This window comes from Phalacrocorax aristotelis, chromosome 2, assembly GCF_949628215.1.
Source record: "Phalacrocorax aristotelis chromosome 2, bGulAri2.1, whole genome shotgun sequence".
Lineage (NCBI taxonomy): Eukaryota > Metazoa > Chordata > Aves > Suliformes > Phalacrocoracidae > Phalacrocorax > Phalacrocorax aristotelis.
In genome coordinates this window covers 146199509-146220678 of record NC_134277.1, presented here as the reverse complement: position 1 = coordinate 146220678, position 21170 = coordinate 146199509, and the positions used below count along the sequence as shown (strand labels likewise).

Genomic DNA, 21170 nt, shown 5'->3' with positions numbered 1-21170 from the left:
AAATAATTTTCAATAAGATGGTGTTATTGGCACATAGTTATTGCTCTAAATAAATAATTTCTTCTTTAAATTTCTGAATTATATCAGATTCTGACTTCATGCTGATTTTTAACAACCTACACAACTGTATTTCTTCTACTTCAAAGTGTTACTACTATTTCAGTTCTGTTGCACTCTGCTAAGGATGCCTTTGTCAGCCAGATTTACTATTTAACAGAGAATGACGCACTTTCTCCAATGAAATTTGTTTTATAAGAAAAGTTGCTTTCACAACATATATCTTCACTCCTTTGGAACTTTCTTGCAGCTGACAGAACATGTATGGAGCAACCAAATAACAGGTAAAATGGTGAAAAGGTATAATTATAGGTGGTGATGATAGAGAATAATGAGCACCCTACTAGATTTCCCACACCGTTTCAGCTTAGCCACTTTCTATAGTCACCTTCATCTTGCTTTTTCAAATGCACAGTTTTAGAAAAAGCTAAACATGATGTTGTTCAGTGCCTGCTGCAGTCTAAACTCCATTCTCATCCACAGAGAGAATAACAGCCCATTAAATATATTAGCTAAAAACATTACAAAAGCAGAAACAATTTCTTGTCAACTACTATGCAACGTGGCTTTGGTGGAATTTATTAACAAAATTCAGTAGAAGGACTGAGACTGCAAAATGCTTTCTAAGATACAACAGCAACTTGCACTTCCATGGCCCAAGAGCTCCTGCCTGCAGAGGCATCAATCAGTAATTAGGAGGTCTCCAGGTGTGCAGTATGCTTACTGCACTTAGAACATATCTATAGCAGCACACACGTAACAAACTCAACACGGTGCAGCTGTGATTAATAATGGTTATAGCTTTGCCGAGTACACCTGGATTTTCATTAGAATTAAAAAAGACATTTCTGTAACCTAAGGATTATGCTTTTGTTCTACAAACTCTCAGATTCTGGCAATCCAATTCTCTTGGCTCGACAAGTCCTCAGAGAAATTATTTGGTGTGTGGGCAGGGAAATATTACATAAATAATGCATTTGATTATGACATTGTAGGAAACAGCTGAAACATTTTTTCTCTGCAAGTTCAAAATCATATTTAAAAATTTAACTTTAGGAAAGCCAGGAAGCGAGAAATATTTCATACATGTAAAGAAATTCAAAACTAGAAGAAAATGAAAAGAAGGTTTTTCAATGCTGTTAGACAAGTGTTAATTACTAGCTTGGGTAAAAGTTCTGCCCAAAACGCACACAACGTGCACGCACACACAAAACCACAAACGCACACAAAGAGATTTTGCTCACATTTATGTCTCTATCCAAGACAAATAACCCCAGGAGACTGAGCATAGGCAGTTACTTAGACTGAGATCAGTATAGTAGAAATCAGAATAGGCCACTCTGTGTCTACTGTTTATGTCGCATTTAAAGGCAGGCTGCATTTATGCATGGTTTTAGATTTCAAGTAGCAACTTAGCATTTCTGCCTGTTAGTTGTCTGTGATTATATGGGATAATTTTGGATCCTAATACCTCACTAATGCAAAATTTTATCATTTAGTCTGTTTTTCTTAGAGAAAATGGTAAGTAAACACATAAGTAAGAGAATATGAAGTAAAGAGAATTTTAAGCTAACAAAAAGAACAAAGGTAAAAGAAAGGAAAGCAGAACACAAGAGAATCAGAATGGCTGTAGAGAAAGGGATAGACACGTGTATCTGACAGGAAGTATTGGATACCAGATCTTCAGTATTAAATGGGAATTGTGAACAACATGGGCAAAGAAAATAACTTCCCCTTTTATTCCAGCTGAATGACACCAGCTGGAAACCTACCCATACACAGTGACAAAAATGCTGGAAAACAGGCTTAATTCCCCTTTACATCTATCCTTCTGCTTCCTCTTAAGAAAGCTTATCGATGCAGGAAAACTTTTAATTCTGGCTTAAACAGTATATTCAATCAAGTAGTACTCATTATCCAAAATGGTTAGCTGTTGGAAGAAAAGTCCTGATCTTTGTTTCACAATGTAAATAGTTATCAGAGGCCTTCTAAGATCAGGATTTGACATTTTTCAGTACAAAATTGTATATGTGTTAATTTATTCTTGATGCTTTAAAAGTTTGAAAAAAAAATAGTAGAAAGCAAGCTGCTATGGGCAGGAAGTATGGCTTTTCCAGATCCTTAATTCTACACAGACAAGAGGGTTGAAAACAGCCACCAACAAATGAATTCTAAGAAAATGTCAAACCATCACGTGGCACTTTCTAAATAGCTCTTGAAAATGAAAATCTGGATAAATATTTTTCTTTCCTTAGATTGGAATGCACTGATATTTGATGAAAAATAAGACAAAATCGGGTCAAGTTTTGCACATCAGTGTAATGTAAGAAAAAACATTATTGGCTTTACATAATTTCATGAGATCTAACTAATTCATTGTCATTTTGAGTGTCTGAAGAGTCTTTCCAGTATTGTTAACAGGATCAATATCACTTAAATTTATATACCTGCATAGTTAAATAACATTTTACCTTTGTGGGGGAGGGACACTGGGAGACCACGATCTGGTCCGTCCTATACTATCTCCACGGTGAGGGGACCCTGATCGAGAGCAATGATTAGATGACATAACTTGTTCTGGCACTGATAGCGTTGAACTTTGAAGATCTCTCCCATTGTGTCGATAATCTAAAAAGAAATGCAAATATTCAATGAATCTGAAATTGCACTCATTAATTTCCTACTGTATCTGTAGTAGTTAGAAGCATGGTAAAAAATGGAACTTGATCAAGAACGTTATCATGTCTTCTTCTTGGTTTTTGTAATAAAAAATACATATGTAAAGTTGATTCCTGTTCTTATGCTTAATTTAAGTACAGCTATAGTTCCTATAGTTATACCTTAAAAGTATAGAAATAAATTGCCGTGCACCAAACTGGGGATTTATAATAACCAAAATATCCAAATTTACCATTTATTTGTGGTCAATATGATGCATTAATAATCAAACTAATAAAACTTACTTTTTTCCTTAGAATAACATACAAAATTGATTATTGCATGTTGACTTAAAATTGTGTCGTGACGATTATCTATAATGTACTTCAAACAGAAATGTCCACGGTTAAAGCCTAATCCGAAGTTCAGTTTAAGACTTTGGGATGGGAAACTACTACGGGGTTAAATATAGAGTGTGTGTTCAAGAAAGATTCGTATTTCAGAAACAATTAAAGTAACAATGACACAGCGTAATCAGATTTCACTCACAGTTCTGAACTTAAACAACATGATTCTTTCACAAACATATGAGCTAAGGCCATGCAGACACCTGCTTACATCCTGGACCTAATCTTGAACTAGGATAACAGAAGGAGTAAATGGTCTAAGCAAAAGCCTTCCCAGTTGCCATCACTTAAAAGGCTACCACATGGACATTTTACATAAGCTTTTAAGAAAACTCTTTTTAAAAAGATGGTTGTGTTAAAGTGACGGTCTCCATCTAATTGAAAAAGTTGAATTCACTGTCCCAGGGTACAATACTCGCTGTGAAAAAAAGATGTCACATATACAGAAATTTCAGAGAAGTTTCCACAAATTTTGTGAAGATCAAATTAATATACAATGATAAGAAATGGAAGAATTGCAAATCTTCATCTGATGATAATGTTTTGCAGAAATAGGTCTTCAGACAGCTCCTAGTGGCATGACAACTGATATACATGACTTTTTGTTCTGAAGACAGTAACCAAGTAAAGACATTTAGGGAGATCCACCTGGCACTGGAAACATTCTGTCTCATAAGACTGTAATTCTTTTCCCATAAGAATCTTCTGAAAGCCCAAGAGTATTTGGTGTTCTACTCCAGTTTTTTCATAGTTTTCTTCCTGGAAAATGTTCAGCAAGCATCTAAGCAAAGCCTCATTAATTCAGTCATTTTATGGTTCCAAGAACGTTCGATACTTCTAAGTATTCACATTCATTGTATGGCCTTAGGACCAAGGATATATATGAACCACTATAATTCATAAATAACTTCCACCTCCTACATTTAGGTGTAAGCTGCTTTCTGTGTGTGTGCATATGTGGAGGCACACAGGAAAAATAGCACATCATCATTACAGTACATTAATAACAATGTTGAGGATCAGCTACTCTCTCACTTCAGAGCAATCAAGTCATGTTACGTGTAGTCTCAGTTGAGAGTGAGTAACTACAGGCTTTTATCCCATGCATGAAGTGCACCTACTAGCATGCACACTGATAAAACATATAAGGACCAGTGCAACACAGTGCTGGATGAAATCACCAAAGGAGAGACAGGGAAATTTTATCTGTGTTTGAAACAGGGTGTTGTTCACTAATAAGAAAAGTATGGAAGATGTCTGAATAAAGTTTTTGCAAGGCAATCTGGAAATTCTTTAATCCAAAGAGAAAGAGCTAAAATAACAGCTGAAAGCTCAATAATGTTAAAATAAAAAAAAAAGCAACAAAGCAATAACAAAGTTCTTAATTTAGCAAATCCATGAGATATTTGCCAGTTTTATACACTAAACAAATATTGTCCTTAATACAAAAATAATGCACAGAGAACTTCTTATTGATAAAACCAGCATTTACAGAGAAAGAAGGGAGAGGATATACAAGTGATTTATTTTAATTTGCCCGGAAGCTGGAAGAACATGAAATCCACAGCAGAGTACAGAGAGGCAGAAAAATGAAGAGGATCATTTTGCAGATTATTTGAAGACTGATCAAGAGAAATTCTACAGATGAGAAACAGGTAACCAAGGGAATACAAAAGACCTGTGAGGAGCTTTGTAGACCACTATCTGCTACCCCAGAGAGAGTTAAGACCACAAATGAGAGCCCTGCAGACTGTTTTTGGATAGACTAGATTTTCTCTATTCTTAAGTGTTATTTTTTATATTTTACTATTTTTAATTTATGGTATACATCATTAAGACAAGCTATGTGCTTCACTGAACTGATTAAAAGGCATTGTGTACAGAGTAAGAAATATATGAAAACAACCAGCAGTTATTATGGTATGATATCATACTATATACTGAAATAAAACAATACCCCAAATCCATATTTTCTGCAGAGAAGCCCAAATGAAACTAGGATAATTCAAAAAGGCTTAATTTTTTTACTATGGCAGTAGGTGATTAATTGCAAACAGCATCCTTACAATGCAAAACACATCTCTTCTAATTTCACAGTGAACAACTTAATCCAACAATGTTTGATATTTTCATTAAAAACCTGAAAAATCTGGAAAATGGTTTATCAGTTATTTTTGCTGATTACATTAATTGAAAAGTATTGTAAATAGCAACAAGAAATAATCAAATTTCTAAAGATAGTCTTAAAGTGGCAGAAAGGTTTTAATCTTTAAAAGAAAATTTGATACATTTGGGGAAAATATAGTTATATCCAGGAAGGCATAATCTGAAAACACAGTGCATTGTGTCTGTGTGGCAAGGGTTTGGTAGCGGGGGCGGTACACAGGTGGCTTCTGTGAGAAGCTGCTAGAAGCTTCCCCCATGTCTGACAGAGCTGATGCCAGATGGCTCCAAGACAGACCCGCCACCGGCCAAGGCCAAGCCCATCAGCAATGGTGGTAGCACCTTTGTGATAATGTATTTAAGAAGGGGGAACAAAAAAAACCCCTGTGCAACAGGAAGTGCAGCTGAAGCAAGGAGTGAGAATATGTGAGAGGAACAACTCTGCAGACACCAAGGTCAGGGAAGAAGGAGGGGGAGGAGGTGCTCCAGGCATTGGAGAAGAGATTCCCCTGCAGCCCGTGGTGAAGATCATGGTGAGGCAGCCCATGGTGGTTAACAGTGGAGCAGATATCCACTGCAGGCCATGGACAACCCCATGCTTGAGCAGGTGGATGTGCCTGAAGGAGTTTATGACCCTGTGGGAAGCCTGCGCTGGAGTAGGCTCCTGGCAGGACTTGTGGAACTGTGTGGGGGGCCCACATTGGAGCAGTTCATGAAGAACAGCAGCCCATGGGAAGGACCCACGTTGGAGAAGTTCGTGGAGGACTGTATCCCATGGGAGGGACCCCACGCTGGAGCAGGGGAAGAGTGTGAGGAGTCCTCCCCCTGAGGAGGAAGAAGTGGCAGAGACAACTTGTGATGAACTGACCCCAACCCCCACTCCCCATTCCCCTGCGCCGCTGGAGATAATCAGGAGTGAAGTTGAGCACAGAAAGAAGGATGGGGAGAGGGTGTTTTAAGATGTAGTTTTTATTTCTCATTACCCTACTCTGATTTGACTAGCAATAAACTAAATCAGTTTCCCCAAGTTGAGCCTGTTTTGCCCATGAAGCTACCTGGTGAACAATCACCCCGTGCCCCTGTCTCAACCCACAAGCCTTTCGCTGTATTTTCTCTCCCCTGTCCAGCTGGGGATGGGAGTGATAGAGCAGCTTTGGTGGGCAGCTGGTGCTCAGCCAGGTCAACCCCCCACACACATAAGTGAATAGCAAGTTATCAAGAACTTATATATAATGAAATAAAAAACATTACTTACTGTACAAGTTCACATGACAGAATACTGTCTATTACTATCCTAATAATCTATATCTATAGATATAAAAAAACCCAGAGATGGTTCTTAGTATTCTGCATACACAGGGCACCTATGTAGCATTTAGAGATGAAAAACATAATGAAGAGCAGTAACATGAAGAAATGGGAAAATCCTTTATAAAAAGATCTAACGTTTAAATTAGCAGTTTTCTACAATATTTGATATGCACAGACACCAAAGTACAAGGACTATTCTACCTGAATGAACATCGTGAAGGGCAAGGAGTTAAATTTAAAAAAAAAACATAAACAAAAACCCACTCTGTCTAAACAATTCCTAGAAGTGAGAACTAGTAAATCAAGATAATTAAATTAATTAAATCTGTATATATAAACAAAATAATTGTTTTGAAACAAAAAGCCTCCTCCAACTCTAACTTGTTAGTGTAGTTGACCACTTGCACATTTGCAACAAATCAAAATATATGGCTATCTAATTAAACTGTCAAGCATAATCCTGATCAAAAATGTTTTACAATAAATTGGAAGCAGACGTGCAATCCTTTTTGGTAACGAACACTGGTAGTGCTTCCTTATAACAATTTCAAAAGGCAGAAACTATCAACGCTCCCAATAAATTTGCATCAACAAAACCAGACACATTAAGCTGTGTTCGAAGAAACAGATTAATATTCTCTATGCTTCGTTGCCAGAAAATAAACTTTGAAATTTATAACTAATTCACTTAAAACAAAACCTACTATGTTTATAGACTTCCCTTTTTCCAACAGGTCACACACTGAAAAGTAGCAGCTTCAACACACTAACATGAGTTAATTCCAAAGTCATCCTTCAGTTTTGTAGAGTTAATGTAGCTCTCTGCCTTATTTCACACTATGTATTTTCACTAGCTAGGAGTCAAAGCAACATTGAATGCTATCTCATACTGAAAATAACCATATCAGATTTTCACAGAACACAACCTTCTGTGAACATCTGTAGAATTTAATACTTTTATTCAATGTAAGTGTCCATTCTATAAAGTTGCAATACTAGAAAATATTAACATGTGTTCATGTGGAGAAAAAGGGGTTTAGGGATAGATTCAGTAAAGTTCTTGGGTTTCTTGAATATAGGCATTATCATTCCAGCACTTCACAGCCACAACAAAATCTTAGCTGTAAAGGAAAATATTGAAATGAATGCACGAAGAAAATTAGGTATTTCAGAAAAATAATCCAAAAAACCTACATGTTGTTAACACAGCCATGTTGATATAGCTCACAGAAGATGCTATGTTTTGAACTTAGTTGGCAAAATCAAGGATGCAAGTAGGGTGCTTCCATCCTCTCAGCATCCAAAGCCCTGCATTTTCTCCTGACATAAGGTATCTTACAGTATTTTTTAAGAAAATTGATTAGGAATAAGTTGAAAACTGTTTTTTAATTTCCTGGGAATCTAAGAAAACTGCTACGCTTATATAGGAGCTAGCTGACTAGTCACTCAGACTATGCCAGTTCTGAGAAACACATTCAGAGAAAGAAGTGTAATCATGTACAAAATTTTTAGATCTGAAAGGTAAGAGTTTAGCAAGTTTCTAAATCAGTTTTGGACTTAAGCAAGTCTGCCTAAAGCCAGCTTTGGCAGATCAAATAGTTCAAAGTTACAACATCTGTTTTCAAAGCACTTGGTCCCAGTATATCATAGTTTAATGGTTCATTGGTCTTTGAGTCTTTATATGTATTTAAAACCAAGCTTTCCTTATTTATAATAGCGTAGAAACTTTTTGAAGTATTAGTTTTTTATTAAAAATGTCTTTGGTTTATTGTTTTATTTACTGATTTATTTTTACATTAAACGTAGATTTCCTAGCCTCAGGGCCAGTGCAATATTTATTTTACTTTCTGAATCTAGATGTCAGTATAGTTAGAAGTAGAATTAATTAGATCTTTTATTTTTTAGCATCACCGCTACTGTTCCAGAATGAAACAGTTGTCGGTGCTTGAATCATAGAGACAGCACATGTGCCCAACCAGCAACATCCACCATGTCTTTTTGCCACCTATGCATTGATTTTTTTTCTTCCAGTTGAAACGAGATGAAAAAGATGGCACATACTAGACTCTACCTTGGGACTTCAGCTGGTATTTCAACCCAAAATTTAGAAAATATAAGAAACCATCTTGGATGCAGTGGGATATGGCAGGAATATAAAGTACCTAAGAAATTAAGAATTAACTTCACAAGATGAAGTATATTGAAACTTTGCTGATACCAAAATAACTGATTCTATTATCTTTCACTTGTTTATTCTTTCTTCGAATTTCAGTGGTTTCTATTGCAATTACTGTTTATCAAATAAAATACTTCTGTATATAGGAAATTTGTGCCTTTCACTGACACACGAGCTTCGGAGGAAAGGCAAGCAATCTGTGATTACTCTGCAGCCACAAGAGATGCAGAGGGAGCAACAGGCCACCTCCTCAGTTACAAAGCTTCAAGAAGATGACCGCAACACAAAGCTTACATGGGAGGCTTAACAACACACCTAGCACCAATCTGTACACTCCAGAAGTGGCCAACACTGTAATCAATATGTTTAGCAATCAATGCTGGAGTTCTTCTAAACCTCAGACAAACTTTAAAGCTGATATTGATGATTGATTGACTAATTCTATCAATATGAAGTGGTAATTTTGGTACTCCTAACTTGAGACCTTAATTCCCTCTAGAACATGACTGGCTTTGCTTGTCCAGGAGTTGAAACGTTCATGTCTCTCTCAAGACAGGTGACATTCCAAAAATGAAGGTGACATTCTCAATTGAAAAAGGTATGATTTAACTTCCAATTTCAAAAATATTCCATGTCCTGGAAATAAGGTTAGAGAAAGAAAGGAAAAATATTTTCTTGCAGAAAGAGATTATAGACAGTAAAAACAGGTTCTAAGTGTAACTTGACCATGGAGCTGCTATTGAGCAAAGCAGATTATTTATAGCAGTAGTAAAAATAGGATAAACATTGGAATCTGCTTGCAGCTATAAATATTAAGTCATTACCATAGAATCAAAGGCTCTGTAACTACGGCAAGCCTCTTAAATCAATGTCCAGAGCACACAGAACCTGATAATCAGCAGAGAGGTAATCAGCGATAAACAACTGTGAGCTTGACAAAGATATCTGCAACGCCACCACTTTCTTCTTTTCAGGGAGGGTTTCATTAAAAACTATGATACACATCAAATGAGAGAGTTTACAAGGCACAATAAATACAGCTTCCTCTGAGCTGAAGTTTCAATTTTATCTGTTTTAAGAGAGAATGTTAATACATTTGACTTAAAGTGTTCATGCACACAGTATGGCTATACTATGCTAATATTATGCTATGCAGGGTACATGTTCAGTAAATACGAATGTTAACGAATTGTTATCAAATTCTGCAGCTTTCAGGCACAAAATTAAAGAAAAGCAAAAACCTCCAAAAATGCGGTTCACATCAACAGCACTAAAATAACCCTAAAAAACCCAACTGAAAAGTACTAATAAAGTTTTTAATTTAGACATCTTGCTGCTTGATTGACTTGAGAAAAACTCTTTGTATGAAAATTGTTCTAGAAAAGCAGTGTTAGAATTGTCATTCATCACAGGCAAAATAATTGACTTGGTTCAGACACTGATGCTAAGTGGTGTTTTCTCCACTTTAACATCTGTACTTGATTGAGGTGTCAAGCTTTCTCTTTATCAGATATTTAATTTTTACCACTCGATGTGGTTGGGCTTAGAACAAGCACTAATTAAAAACAATTATATAATCAAATTGCCAGAAGTGCTTAGCATCCCAAGATTTCACACATGGGCACTTTGGAAACAGTTCAGGTCTTTTATACAAATATGCTCAGCTTCTACAGTGATTTGAACATCTTAATGCAGAATGTGGATGTCCTCTGAAAAAGTGCTGACAGTAACTGACCAAATAAATTGAATTATTAATACTCTATAAATTGAAGATACATTATGCATGGGTTTGGGGATTATTTTTTTTTTTGCATCAAAATATAATTCTACAAATAAGGGAAGAATGAATATATAGTGAAAGGAAACGAAAAACATTACAGTAGGAACAATTGATTACTTGCTGCATAGTAACTCAGTTCTTCAAGAGTTGTTTTTAGCTCGACTGCACTAATGGTAGATATGGGCCCATTACACTTGAGACAATTCTTCTGATCATTAATGCGTATGAAGAATGTTCCTACACAGCAATAAACCAGAGCTTGCTGAGTTTTCAGTGCTGTCCCTACACCCAGTATGACACAGTTGAAAAGCTTGAAAAAAACAGTTACTTTACAGATGTTTCTTCTTATTTAAGTACTCAACCATGTATATTTTCTGCTGTCCAGCAAGTCCCCCAAATTAGCCTCCTCTTGACACTGTCAACTGGAAGTTATCCATCCTTTCATGGAGCATTTCCTTCTTAGAAGTGCTCAACACCACATTTGTAACTCATCCCAACTACACTTTCCCTTATGCAAGAAGCATCCATCAACACAGTCTCTGCTAGGAATGCAACTTCCTTGCAGCTTTCCATTACCTGTTAGATGCCTTTGTCACTCTGTAGATATTAGGACTGTAGTAGAACATGAGTTCATATTTGCTTAACTTTACTCAAAGAAGAGAATGCTACTGATAATTATTGATAATTTGAAAATAAAACTTGAATTTAATTATATCTTTATTTTCAATGTAAGTGATACAGCTTATAATTAAAAATATAAAACTAGTTTTTAAAAAATCATTAATTGAGAGAATTTGGATGTTTGAAGAGAAGGATGTTTTGTCAGCTGAGGAAATGATACTGAAGACATTTTTTTGAAAATAGTAGAAGTATTACTAAACATTGACTTTGATATGTTAAAAATTAAACTAAAAATACAAGGAAAAGCTTGAAGAATGATAATAAAAATTCCTGGGTTAAGAACTATAGACATAAAGTTGTAAATAAAATACACCTCATTTGTTTAAAAGCAAGGAAAATGTCTAAAGATCCTTTTACCTAAGGGGTCAACATAAAGACTGTGTTAACATTTCTTGAATTTCACTTCCAAATTTGGGGGAATTTTTGAGACACATAGACACTATGCTCTTTTTTACTCAAGGAAGAACCCACAAAAGACAGATTTTAAAGTAGGGGAAAGGAATCAACACATAATAGAAGAAAAAGCTTGTCAATATTTATGTCTGTAGTTACTGGGCTTTTGGGGCACTACAGACTCCCAGTTAGTGGTAGCTGGTGATCTACAATAAAATCCTTTATTTTAGTAGGGGTAGAAGTCATCCACTCTGTGTAGTAATGCTGTAAGATGTCTTTCAATAGGCAGATGATTTCAAGCTGTAACCAAACTCTTTGTGTGTTCTGTATCAGCTTTGAGCAGCAATCATCAGCAGGATTCACATATAAAATTTCAGTTCATATTATCAGAAAATGGAGAAGGACTTTTGTTTCCTCTGCAGGGAAGGCTGCAACATGACAGTGAAAGAATTCTTTTGAACAAAGGACTCCACAGGTGTTTTGAGATATGAAGCAAAAAAGAATAATTGCTTTTCATTCTTCTTCAAAAACAGAATCATTTTTGTAAGTTCAATAAGAATTTCTTTACTGATTGTTACTATTTTTTCTAATCTACTTAGATCTAACTGTCATCTGAATAAATATTTTATTTGTATTCTTATTTGCTCCTGAAACATCTTGCTGTCTTTTGCATAATGATAAAAACATCACTATAAATGTTTTTATTCTCAAGACTGGAGACTGCATTCTTTTACTTAGAAAAACTCTTCTCTAAAGAGACTTGTAATGCAGTTTAAGCAGAATTCACTGCCTTATATTCTTCCAGGATTCATCTGTTGAAACTTACCTCAGATGACTTAATATTTAAGTTTTACAATGATAGGTGAGACTTTTTATGATTAAATGGTCTTGACAATACATCTCTTTCTGTTCATAAAGTCAGACTCAGCAGGTTACCTGTCCTTAGTAGGTTACAACAGGTTCAACAAACACTATGAGGAAGTACCTGGGAAGAAAACTGTTTAGAAAGTATAGTCCACATTCATTGAACTTTGTTAACTGTAACACCCATTCAGCTTTGGACAATAGAAAGAGAAAAAACCCAAACACCCTGCTTTTCATTGAATTGTATTTAGTATGATAATTTAAAAGGTGTTTTGTAAAGTGCTCTGGAATTTTTCTAAAATCAATATAAAAACACTGTATTGCTTTTATCAGAAGCACATAAGAGCATTCTAAGGGCACATGAAGATGCTGGTGTGCTCCCACATAGAACTACTGATGACAGACAACTTTACAAGGGCCAAAGTTTATTGTTGAGGACAGCAAAATGAAAGCTTTAAATGGTTTGAAGGCTTTGTACAAGTAATCTAAAAGACAAAAACAGAACTGCTAGTGCCTCTCCTTCTGCTGTCCTGTGCTAAGATTAAATTCACAAAAGATGAGATGTAGCAGAGATTCTGTTCTAGTGTTTTTGATCCCCAGATGAAATGAATATATATTGTATATGAAGGGAACTACTTGAAAATCTTGTGAAAATCACTTTTCTGTACTTGTTTAAATGCATATGTTATAAACCTTTCTGACAGAAGCTGGCACATATAGGCAGAAAAAAAGACTTCGGATTTTTTCAATTGGTTTATCATTATTTTCTTAAAAGCCTTTCCTGTTGATGGAAACTACATTCTCTTTTATAAGACTGAAGTTTATTATGTTTGTCTAACCAGGATAAGATCCAAGCCACCAGAAATGATAGCTTTTATGAATTTTTCCAAGAGATGTTTGAACATTTTGTAAAAATTAAAGAAAATAATAAGCATTTTATCATCAGGAGATTAAATTAATGGATCAAAAGTACCACAGCAGTAACAAACATCAACTGCATATATATTAAAAATAGATGATGATACAAAGAACTGTAGCTTACAAAGTTGCCTCTGTTTCAGCAAATACGGTCTAACACAATCTTGCTTACAGATATACATTAAGGAAGACCTTGCACTATTGGATTTCTACCTATCAATCACCAGCTTATCCAAAGACAAAGTCAGTTGACCTTATAGGACCAATAACAGAGAAGCTATATAAAATGTGTTGTGGACAAAGAGATGATCTCAGTTTCGATCAGAAACGTGGTGAAGCCAGAAAGCATATATCTTTCAAAGAACTATAAATAAATGCATAATGAGATCGAGGAAGGTCCATGGGTTTCATAGAACCATTGAATCACAGAATTGTAGAATCATAGAATGGTTTGGGTTGGAAGGGACCTTTAAAGGTCATCTAGTCCACTGTTTTGAATAAAAGTAAACTAAAAAGGAATGAAAAAAGAATTCTTGCTGTTCTTAAAGGTTTCTGAGGTTTAGTTCACAGATCCAATACTTCGAATAAGCGTAAATTTTATGAAAAGGATCACTGAGAGTACCCGACAGATGTTATCAAACATACGTGATGTGATACAGTATTTATATGGCAGAAGAAGAAAAGCAAAGTGAAGTGTCGTGTTAAATAAAACCTGAAAATTTAAAATGAAAGAACTGGGGTAAGTAAGAAAGAAAGAAAACAAAGGGAGATAAATGGCTTCATGCAAAGAAGGCATATATTTAAACCAAGATTTTAATGACTCTGCAAATGAATAGAACTTTAAAGAAGAGAAGGGTGTGGATGATAAGACAGGACAAGTATAAATCAAGAGAGTTGCAAACATAGTGACAGCAGCACAAAATGAATGTAATAAATAAATATTTCAAAACAAAAAGAACATCAAACGTTCCCACCCACACAGCCAGTCTGACTTAAAATGCAACTAAGGTGTAGAATTGTCAGCAGAAATCCGATAATTAAAAGATCCTAAAGGAACTAGAGGTACATCAAAAACTCATGTAAGGGAAGCAGACTCATTCAGTGAAATGTAAAGACCATAATTTTACAAGTTGTCAAAAGAGGAGTTTATGGAATCATAAAATTGTAAATCCAGGTGTTTCACAAGAATCCCACTGATGTTCAAGCACCTAGTAAACTTCAGCAAATCTTGGTACCTTTTTCCAGCACAATACAAAGATTTCACTTTCAAAATGCTGCCATACTGGGCTCTTTAGACATATATCCATCAGGCACCCTTTTTTCTTCCCTTTGTTATTAAACTCCAAAGTTAGGTTGGTAACATCTCTAATTTAACTGACCAACAGGAATATGAAAGTCCTTCCCTTTGGGAGGACAGGCAGTTATGAAAGCCTTAGTGACTACTAAGCACATACAGAAAGCTAACCAGCCTAAGACTGAAAGGACAGTAAGTAGGAACAAGGGACTTCGGAGGATCACTACCTCTCTGGTTCCAATACTGACTGCATATTACTCTGGCTACGTCTCTTTCCTGCCTTCTGATTGTAGTAAATCAAACAGTGGAGCAGGAATATAAAAATGCCCTAAGTTTTCCTGAATAACTTTCTAAGTAAGTTAATAATCTGAAAACTGAGCCTATTACAGTTTGAAGATAAATGTTTTAAGGAAGATAGAAGATTTAGTGGTCTTGCATCCACAGCATTCATTCAGTCTCTGGTAAAACTGTTGGAACCTTAGAGTAGAGCAAAACCTTTGAGCAGAGGTTAACAAAAATCTGAATGTTTATGCAGAAAAGATGAAAAAAACCCTGCTTTGGGATAGAATAAGTTTTACTGTGGAATATCTGCAAGGTTAGATTGTTCCAACATGAACAAGGACAACTTGTACTTAAAAATGTCTACTTTCTAGATATTCTAGTAAGAGACCTACAATGAACCACAGCCAATAAACGTGCTAACAGTATGAACTGCCCTGTTTGTACCACAAAGTCTGTATAATATTATGTTATTTTAAAAAAGGCATCTTGATGAAACTTACATGCTGTTTAATAATAATAAAAAATATCCCTTATTCCATTCCCAGCAAGCACAGGACCTATGGCAAGTGAATAGCAACATAGCAGGGTCACAAATTAACCATGAAATATCTGGAAGTACAGGGATGACTACATAGACAACACAGAAATGCATCTGAGCTTAGACTGGTAACAGTTTTTAAGACAGGACTGTGCAAACTCAAGTAATTAGGTAGCTCACTAAATGTTTGGATTTATCAATACTTGGCTGCACCCCATCTTGCAATATCCAGGACTGCCTATTTTACCTTCCTTTTCTTCCTGTATCCCCAGGCCCAGCTGTATTCCTCTGACTCCTTTTTCCTGTATACCCTTCCTTATCCTGCCAGCAGCATGTACTGTACCTAGTGTAAAAGCTGCACATATGCTGACAGGTGGCTGCCTGTCAAGAACACGATTTCACCAACCAGCTGATCACTGTCTCACAGCTGTTGTATAGACCAGGCAGCACATCCTGCTCCACCTTTGCTAAGTAAGGTACACAAATCACTGAATATGTACACTTTAGCTAGACTTGACCCAAGGGAACCAGAAACTGTCTAACACAGGCTACTCTGAGTGGGTTAAAAACCTCAGTAGAGCAGTAGGATAACAGAGTACACACTGAGCTGTGCAGCCTACTCTGTGCTAGCACCAGTAGCCACCAGTACTGGTTTAAAGATGGCATGGCTGCATCCTAAATATATTCTCCATTGTAGTCAGCAAAAGCATATGATTCTCTGATTTTATTGTTTTCGGCTATGATTACATTATTAACTTTTCTCTTAGAAGAGGAGGAGAAATACTTTTTCACATGAGAACTTTTATCTCAAATACTCATTAAACTCCCAATTCCAATACTTTTAGTAAAACAGATTATCATAGAATCCACCTGTGAAATAATTCCTGGTAGTATCTCCCCGTAAACAATATCCTTATCCAAATCCAACTCTGGTCTATGGCAGACATCATCAAAAGATCTTAGAATTTTCTTTTCTCTAAGCAATGATATGCTTGACTCCTTTTTTATCTATTATGATAACTCCTTTTGTGCCTTAAATGTTCAGGTTTCAGACCCTTGGCAGTGTTATTATTCCATCATGGAGTTTTAAAGGATATATCAACCCCAAATATTTGTCCAAAAAATCAAATAAACACTTATTCATATTAAAAAAAAACCAACAAAAACACTTCTATGCTACTTCTATAATTTTATAAAAGCAACAAGGACATTCACACATTGATTTTTTTCCTTCTGTTGGTAATTTTTGTGATTGAATATGCATTATCCATAATACTTACTTTCTGTTTTGGAAAAATACACACTTAGGTTCCACTTTTTTTTCACCAGAAAAACATTATAAAATTATTATTAATAAATTATAAATAAGATTCCAACTGAACATAGAAAAGTAAATTTAGACAGTAGTACCTGAAACAACACCAATTCCATCATCACAGTCATAATCAGAGACTTCACTGTCACTGATTCTTTTGGACCCTGCCGAAAGAATAAAATCAGAAATGTATCATTTATCTTCCTGTAAGTTAAAACTATCCTCAGCCAATAACAGACAAATAAATGTAAGGATTTCATACGAGACAATGAAGCATTAATATACGCATATAAGGGAAATTATTAATATTATATTATTGCAAATGTATTAGTGTACCAACTATTTTCAGCTAAATGTTTAATGTACAGTGAAATGCTGAAATACAGCTCCACAACATTGCTTTTATGAAATATTTTCATACACGTTGTATCTATTCATTCCATATAGAAACTGGCATCACACTGTTCATCTTGCAAGTTTTTGTATACAAGGCACCATCCCTCCCCAAAGTCTTTGAATATTGAAAAATTAATAATAGCAATAATATTAAATGGATGCAATATTTTCTTTAGGGTATTAGTAAGCATTATCAGGAGAACAGGCAGCTTCACACATATAGCGTGTCCTGAAAAACAAAATTTCTCTGTGATACTTTAGAGGAAGCAAACTAGTAAATGCTGTATAAGAGTACACCTGTACAAGTAGCTAGAGCTTAGTTGGCAAAAGCAGATTCCACGTCCACAATTAGAGCCAAAATGTAGGTCACATAGGACAAATATATATGTCAGTTTGTGTTTGGCTTAATTTTGCTTCTGTTTCTGTGGCATCTTTTAAACAGCATTTGATTGTTGACATCAGGATTAGCACAGGCATGTGAATGATAATTATTCATTTACTTCTTTAAAATATTAAAATCCCTGTTCTTCAGCAAGATGGTATGTCTGTTCTAATTCTCTGGCCATCTAAAAATAGGTAACTAGAGGTAGAAGCTTTAATCTGATTGTCACCAAACCTTCAATCACGTGCAAGATTTTTTTTTCCTACCACAGGATATTTATTTTACAAAACACACACATGAAAATACCAGTAAAAACTGGGAGTAAACCTAAAGGATCTCAGGACAAAGCAGGATTAATGTTCTTTCTGGATGACTGGCACAGAAGGATCTTTACCCTCCTTCCCAATAGAAAACTGGGAGAACAAGTGCTAAGAGGATTTTTGACCAAAAAAAAAAAAAAATTAAGTTGAAAGAAATTTTAGAAATTATTTGAATCATAAGAACTGCTGTCATTTGTCACACTGTCTAACATCTGTCTACCCACCAGGGGGTAGTGGAAGGTCCTTCTTTAGCAGAAGGAGTGTGCTTACAAGGACTGTGTGGAAAACGTTTTCTGTGTTGCACCCTTCTAGCAGGCGGAGGTCCAGGCTAGGAATGGAGACTTCTAAGCCACTCTGTTTACCATAAGTCATTAATCAACCCATTCTCCACAAATCCATACAATTCCTTTTTGAGTCACAGTATTCTCTTGGCCTCTAGGATATACTATGTCAGTAAATTCTGCAGTTTAATTTTGCATTGTGTGAAACAGACATCCCTCTGTTTTATTTTATTATATTATATCAGACTCCAGGCTTTTGTATTCTGAGAAACATGAATCAGCATTCTGTATTCTCCCGCAGCCATCTCTTTTTCTGAGCTGAAATATCATTGCTTAATTCCTGTGCATGTGCAAAATTTTAAGTATTTCTGATTGTTCCTGCTGTATTTGTTTGTATGTTTTCTAGTTCTGTGCCTTTTATGAGAAGTCAGAAGTGAGTGCGTTGCAAGATGTGGGTGTACAAATTTATAAACTAGACTATTTCTTTTGGGATAAAAATTGCTCTGTTCAAAATTATTCAACCAGAAAATTATAAGTGTGATATGTGTTAATTCTTCGAAAACACAGTCTAGCTCTAGCTTGCCATTACATTATGCACTTCCAGTAGAGCAATGTTAATTATTGTTATTTAATCGCAGAAAAGATTGGGGGGTTCCTCACAAATGGGAAATTAATATTAGTGCAAGGAAAGCCATGCTTTGGTTTGCTACACCCTGCATTTCTTACATGGTAGAATTATTAGTTCAATTTATTATAAACGTTTAGAAATAGCCATGCTACAATGGAGAGTGGGGAAAGGTGTCTTCGAATTCAAGAAGTAAGAAGTGTTTCTCTAAAACAAGAAATGGCAAGCAAGTGATCACAATTACCATTCAAGAAAACCTAGAAGATGACAGCAGGAGTGAAGGAAAAGTTTTCAGCCTCCTAATGGATTTTCTGAGAATCAGGGTCCGTAAAAGCAATTAATTCTGACAAGGACAATATATAATCTGATTATTTTCTTAATTATAGTATCACAGAGGCCCAATGAAAATCTCTTTTGCTTCCCAAAGAAAGAGCATCCATTCCATCTGTGATGCTGTTCCTGATGCCATTTTCAGGAGAGCTTTCTACTCTTGTGGTGATATACATGCCAGTGAGCAAGAAGGATTAGTCTCCATTCTTCTTAGCCACTAATTCAAAATCAGGTCATTAAATAAGATGGACAATATTTGTGACCAAACACTAAGCAAAAGAGCTCTACTAGTCTGGCTGGGATTTGGCTGGGATCTAAAAGGCAGAAGCCCCCAAAGAGAGTGCAGAGCAGTGCGTTTCTGGCCTCTGGTAACTCTGGTGCTGATCTGGCAGTGGGACTGTGGCTGCTGTGCAGAGAAGCCAATAACATCAGTCAGGCTCTTTCAGGGAGAGAGGTCTGTGGAATGGGAAGATGAGGGCAATGAACAGTTCGCACATGCTCATCACATGGATGCTTGGAAAGGTTTGTATCATGAAAGATGTAAGAGGGCTGAATTAACTATGATTTGAATGACTGTCATTTACTCATCATCTAATTCATCCTTGTGAATGAATCTAATTAATTACAACTGAGGTTGCTTTTTATTTATATTTACAGCTAAGTACATCTGCTTTAACATATTTTTAGAAGACTATATTCTGTATTCTAGAGAAAAGATTTGCATCTTTGAGGATTAAAATAGCCAGCTGTTGTCACAGTGGGCTCTAGACTTCCCAGTTGCATAGCTAAAACTATATGTTGTAGTAGTCACAGGATACGTCTGGCAGAAAAGAGACTAAGAAGCTTCAATGAACCACAAGTATAAAAGACAGGGGTGTCTCTCTTTGTCCCCCCAAACCACATCCACCATTTCCAGAATCTCCTGGATCACTTCAAATCTAAAGCACCTTCCAAGATCTAGAGACACTTTTTAAATATACAGACCTCTGTCTTCACTCCTGACCTGGGGTGCTGCATCCAGCTCTGGAGCCCTCAGCACAGGAGAGACATGGACCTGTTGGAGAGGGTCCAGAGGAGGGTCAAAAAAATGATGAGAGGGCTGGAGCACCTCTCCTATGAGGAAAGTCTGAGACAGTTTGGGTGCTTCAGTCTGGAGAAGAAAAGGCTCCAGGGAGACCTTATTGCGGTATTTCAGTACTTAAAGGGGGCTTATAAGAAAGATGGGGACAAACCTTTTAGCAGGGCCTGTTGCGACAGGACAAGGGGTAATGGTTTTAAACTAAAAGAGGGTAGATTCAGACTAGATATAAGGAAGAAATTTTCCATGATGAGGGTGGTGAAACACTGGCACAGGTTGCCCAGAGAGGTGGTAGATGCCCCATCCCTGGAAACATCCAAAGTCAGGTTGGACGGGGCTCTGAGCAACCTGATCTAGTTGAAGATGTCCCTTCTTTTACAGGGGGGTTGGACTAGATGATCTTTAAAAGCCCCTTCTGACCAAAATATTCTATGATTCTACGATTCACTCCCATCCAAGCCGCAGAGAAGAGCTGGGGCATGAGGAAAGTGAACGGGCCAGAATTGTGACCTGCCCTAAGGATGGGAGTAAAGAATCAGTAGTCAAGGGAAGAATCAGATTTCAGGGCTTTCTCCAATTACCTTTGTTACTGCAAAGAAATGAGTCTCTTTTAATAGCTGACATCCCTTAAATTTGAAAACTTTTTCTGTACAATGATATGAAGCTTGTTCGGATCAGATCATCTGTTCTATCTCCTCAAGGTGAGGCTACATTAAGCCAACTCTAACTACTAACAGACTTAAACCAACTGAAAAATAATCATGTTTAAGTAATATTTCACATTTGCTTATAAACGTAAATTCAAATGCTGGTTAAGAAGGCAGAAGAAATGTAAACCAGAATTAATTACTTGGATTTATCTTTGGCAATCAATGTGTTCAGGAAGGACGGAGGAAGGAAAGCATGTCAATTAAATATGTA

General features: G+C 36.1%; 1 protein-coding gene across 3 annotated transcripts in view; it reads right to left on the bottom strand.

The window, feature by feature from the left end:
- The window catches only part of RIMS2 (regulating synaptic membrane exocytosis 2), a 400038-nt gene that overhangs the window by 168484 nt on the left and 210384 nt on the right, over positions 1–21170 (bottom strand). For all 3 annotated transcript variants that reach the window (XM_075085579.1, XM_075085580.1, XM_075085581.1), the window contains 2 exons: positions 16933–17001; positions 2529–2685 (listed from right to left, as the gene is read on the bottom strand). In XM_075085579.1, coding sequence (XP_074941680.1) covers positions 2529–2685; positions 16933–17001 — 226 coding nt within the window. The remainder of the gene's footprint in view (positions 1–2528; positions 2686–16932; positions 17002–21170) is intronic.